At 57.1% G+C, this 4621-nt stretch overlaps 1 protein-coding gene across 1 annotated transcript in view; it reads left to right on the top strand.

The window, feature by feature from the left end:
* The window catches only part of LRP1 (LDL receptor related protein 1), a 59655-nt gene that overhangs the window by 21145 nt on the left and 33889 nt on the right, over positions 1–4621 (top strand). The window contains exons 33-37 of the mRNA XM_057387617.1: positions 926–1115; positions 1480–1684; positions 2542–2734; positions 3846–3971; positions 4066–4191. Coding sequence (XP_057243600.1) covers positions 926–1115; positions 1480–1684; positions 2542–2734; positions 3846–3971; positions 4066–4191 — 840 coding nt within the window. The remainder of the gene's footprint in view (positions 1–925; positions 1116–1479; positions 1685–2541; positions 2735–3845; positions 3972–4065; positions 4192–4621) is intronic.

Genomic DNA, 4621 nt, shown 5'->3' with positions numbered 1-4621 from the left:
GGTGGTGGGTGCGGGCTGAGCTGTGAGGTTTCTGAGGAGCCTCTGGAAGTGGACACAGGCATTGGGAGCAGCCTGCAGAGCTCATTCCAGCACGGAGAGCATGTCACAAGGCATGGACGGGCATGGCTCTACAAAAAAAGCGCTGCAGCAAAGTTGAGATCRGCTCCGTGCTCATGCCCAGCTCCCAAGGCAGCGCCCTGAGCCCTCACCCTTGGGCTGCCCAGCCCTGGCCTCACCTCCAGCCCTCACCTTGCAATTGGTTGGGTTTATTGGCACCTGCAGCAGCTTCAAAGAGCCGCGGCTGCAGCTGCAGGAGCTCCCCGAGTCAGGGCCTTGGATGTGCCGCTAATGAGGGAAATCACAGGGATGCTCAGGGTGCTTTATCCCTGGGAGGGGAGAGCACGCCCGGCTCTCACAGCCGCCTCATTAAACCCTTTGCTGAGCATGAATGAAGGCGGGAGGATGGGTGCACRGTTCAAGTTCCCGGCTGGGAAGGGCTCCCTGGTCCCCTGGAGGCTTTGCCTTGTCACTTTGTGCCCCAGGGGCTCAGCTGTGCCCTGGTAGAGGGAAATCCTCCCCTTTTTCCAGTGCTGCTGCTGAGGGCTCAGAGMAAGTGAGCATTTGGTTCATGTGAGAGCCAAATTCAGGTCTTTGGTGCATTGGAGGTGTCCATCCCTGCAAGGGAGGGTCACTCCAGCAGAGCTCTGCCCATCAGACTCCCGAGTCTCAGGGGTTTCTGCTCCCCCCTGAGCACAGCCCCCAGCCCTGCTGAGTCCCCACCCAGCAGCCAAAACSTCCGAGGGATTTTTGGGCTTTAATTAAAAGCGCAAACATCAACGTCCCATTCTCAGGGTCAGCACCGGTCGAGCGGGGTGACCCTTGCAGGGGCCAGGCTGGGTGTGACCCTCACCTGTCCCCTCCCCAGATGTGGGCTCTGTGGAGGGGCTGGCGTACCACCGAGGCTGGGACACGCTGTACTGGACGAGCTACACCACGTCCACCATCACCCGGCACACCGTGGACCAGAGCCGGATCGGCGCGTTCGAGAGGGAGACGGTGATCACCATGTCGGGAGATGACCACCCCCGGGCCTTCGTGCTGGATGAGTGTCAGAAGTGAGTGGTCACTGAGGGTCCAGCCAGTCCTTTCAGGGGTTCATGTGATCCCAGTGGACATCGCTGYGCTGGGGAGGAAGCTCTGGATTCCAGCWCAGARAGGRTTGGAACCCCAAGGGGGAAAGACCYACAAATCCTTCAGCACCCCAAAGCAGCTCCAGACTCTCCTGTCCTGTTCCCATCCTTGGGGTGCCACATTTCCCAGATGGCTTCAGCAGCCTCATTCTCCCCCTTCCCACTCTTTTTATGTGGGAATTGTGTCCCATCCATCCCCCAGTCTCTGGAAGCCCCTCAGCCATGGAGCCAGCCTGGACGTGGTCGAGCTGGGGCTCCAAGGGCATTGTGTGTGTTTCTCCACTCCCAGCCTGATGTTCTGGACCAACTGGAATGAGCAGCACCCCAGCATCATGCGAGCCACCCTGTCTGGTGCCAACGTCCTCATCATCATCGACCAGGACATACGGACGCCCAACGGGTTGGCCATCGACCACAAGGCTGAGAAGATTTACTTCTCCGACGCCACCCTGGACAAGATCGAGCGCTGCGAGTACGACGGCTCYCATCGCCAYGTGAGTCTGAGTGTCCAAATTGGGKCCAGAKYGTGGTCAGAGGGYRGCAGAGCTGTTCCTGAGGCTGGGGAGGTTGGGTATCCCATTGGGGTGGACATTCTGAGTTTGGGGGGCTGCGGGGCTGCATCCCACAGCGGGTTCTGCCTCCCATTTGCCTGTGTCCCTAAAANGCAGAGCTGTTCCTGAGGCTGGGGAGGTTGGGTATCCCATTGGGGTGGACATTCTGAGTTTGGGGGGCTGCGGGGCTGCATCCCACAGCGGGTTCTGCCTCCCATTTGCCTGTGTCCCTAAAAAGTGAGGACATGGCTCCAAGCTGCCCTAGAGGAGGTTCAGGTTGGACACAAGAAGGAATTTTTTCATGGAAGGGGCTGCCCAGGGAGGTGGGCAGGTAAAGGTATCTGCCCACCTGGAGGTATCTGAGGAAAAACTGGCACTGAGTGCTGTGAAGGGGGTTGGTCACAGGCTGGACTCGATCTTGGAGTTCCCCAGCCTCAAGGATTCTGTTGGATTCGATCTTGGAGTTCTCCAACCTCAAGGATTCTGTTGGATTCGATCTTGGAGTTCTCCAACCTCAAAGATTCTGTTGGATTTAATCTTGGAGGTCTTTTCCAACCTCAAAGATTCTGTTGGATTCGATTTTGGAGGTCTTTTCCAGCCTCTAGGATTCTGTTGGATTCGATCTTGGAGGTCTTTTCCAACCCCAAGGATTCTGTAAAGTGTTCAAAGCCAGGTCCGACGTTGCTCGGAGCAACCCTGTCCTAGTGGAAGGTGKCCCTGCCCGTGGCAGCGATGTGGGAATGGGGTGACCTTCCAGATCCTTCCCAACCCACCCCATTCCACGATTCCGTGCCTGGCAGGTGATCCTGAAGTCGGAGCCCGTGCACCCCTTCGGCCTGGCGGTGTATGGTGATTACATCTTCTGGACGGACTGGGTGCGCCGCGCCGTGCAGCGCGCCAACAAATACGTGGGCACCGACATGAAACTGCTGCGTGTGGACATCCCCCAGCAGCCCATGGGAATCATCGCCGTGGCCAATGACACCGACAGCTGTAAGGACCTTCTGCTGTCACTGCAGTGTCCCCACACTCTGCCCCTCGTCCTGTGTTCAGGCCCAGGGAAGGGGGAACCATCCCACTGTCCGTTATAGGACTTTGGGAATTCATCCTGTCTTTCTTGGGATTTTGGGAACACAACCCATCGTCCTTCATGGTCCTTTGGGAACCCATCCCACTGTCCTTCATAGGACTTTGGGAATCTATCCTGTCTTTCTTGGGATTTTGGGAACACAACCCATCGTCCTTTGTAGGTCTTTGGGAATTCATCCTGTCCTTTCTGGGAACCCAACCCACTGTTCTTCCTGGGATTTTGGGAATCCATCCTGTCCTTTCTGGGACTTTGGGAACTCATCCCACTGTCCTTCCAGGCCCTTTGGGAACCCATCTCACCATCCTTCATAGTGCTTTGGGAACCCATCCCACCATCCTTCATAGGACTTTGGGAATCCATCCTGTCTTTCTTTGGGAACCCTTCCCACTCCCCTTTCTGGCCCTTTGGGAACCCATCCCACTGTCCCTTGTGGTGCTTTGGGAACCCATGCCACCATCCTTCATGGGAATCATCCCACCATCCTTCCTGAGACTTTGGGAATCCATCCCACTGTCCTTCATGGCCCTTTGGGAGCCCATCCCACCATCCTTCATGGTGCTTTGGGAATGATCCCACCATCCCTTGTGGTCCTCAGGGAACCCATCCCACTGTCCCTCGTGGTGCTCTGGGAATCCATCCCACTGTCTTTCCTGACCCTTTGGGAATCATTCCACCATCCTTCCTGGGACTTTGGGAATCCATCCCACCATCCTTCCTGGCCTTTTGGGAACCATCCCACCGTCCTTCCCAGCTTGTCCTTGCCCCCTCAGGACTCTCACACCCGAGCTGTCCATCTCCAAACCCTGTGCAGGCTGAACACGCAGAGGATTTGCCCCATCCCTGCTCTTCCCAGGGCATTTTCTTGTAAAATACCCGGAGACCAAGTCCCTACACCTCTCATAGCCCCATGGGAATAACAAGGGGAGGGATCCCTACTTTTTGCCCCAGCAGGGAGGACAAGGAGCAGCGGCTGCTGAGTCCATCCCTGGTGTGACCGCTGTCCCTCTGTCCTAGGCGAGCTGTCCCCATGCCGGGTGAACAACGGTGGCTGCCAGGACCTGTGCCTGCTCACCCCCAAGGGCCACGTCAACTGCTCCTGCCGCGGCGAGCGGGTCCTGCAGGARGATTTCACCTGCAAAGGTGAAGGCGCTGAGAGGGAGGGAGGGGCTGAGAGGAAGCGAGGGGTGAGGCCGAGCTAAGCCTGGCAGAACTGACATCCCCGTGCTCTGCCCAGCTGCGAATTCCACCTGCAACGTGGAYGAGTTCGAGTGCGGCAACGGCGACTGCATCGACTTCAGCCGCACCTGCGAYGGCGTCGTGCACTGCAAGGACAAGTCGGACGAGAAGCAGTCCTACTGCAGTAAGGTTCCTCCTCTTGCTGTCTTGCTCACCCACACACGCACCCCGACACCCCCAGACACCCTGCTCGAGCCGCCAGCTCCGCTCAGGGAATCACAGAACGGTTTGGGTTAAAAGGGACCAAATCAGGGCTTCCCCTTCACACGAGGCAGGTACCGCCACACAGCCTTGCAAGGTCTGTCCCTGGTTTGTTGGTCTTAGAACCTCTTCAAATTTGCTGCTAAAATTTGAGAGGATGGAGGCAAAAACTTAAGAAGATTGACAGCRCTCCAGTAAATCAATCCTTTTTCCTGTGTTCAAGATCGTGGAATCATGGAATGATTTGGGTTGGGAGGGACYTTAAAGCTCATCTYATTCCAYYCCCTAAGCTGCTCCAAGCCCTGTCCAGCCAGGATTTAAGGTCTCCAGACCTTTTCCAGTGCTGGGGACAG

This window comes from Malurus melanocephalus, unplaced genomic scaffold (assembly GCF_030028575.1).
Source record: "Malurus melanocephalus ecotype Western Australia unplaced genomic scaffold, MMel_1.1 scaffold_1276, whole genome shotgun sequence".
Taxonomy (NCBI): Eukaryota; Metazoa; Chordata; class Aves; order Passeriformes; family Maluridae; genus Malurus; species Malurus melanocephalus.
Note: the sequence above shows the minus strand (reverse complement) of the source record. Positions and strands in the feature narration are given on the sequence as shown.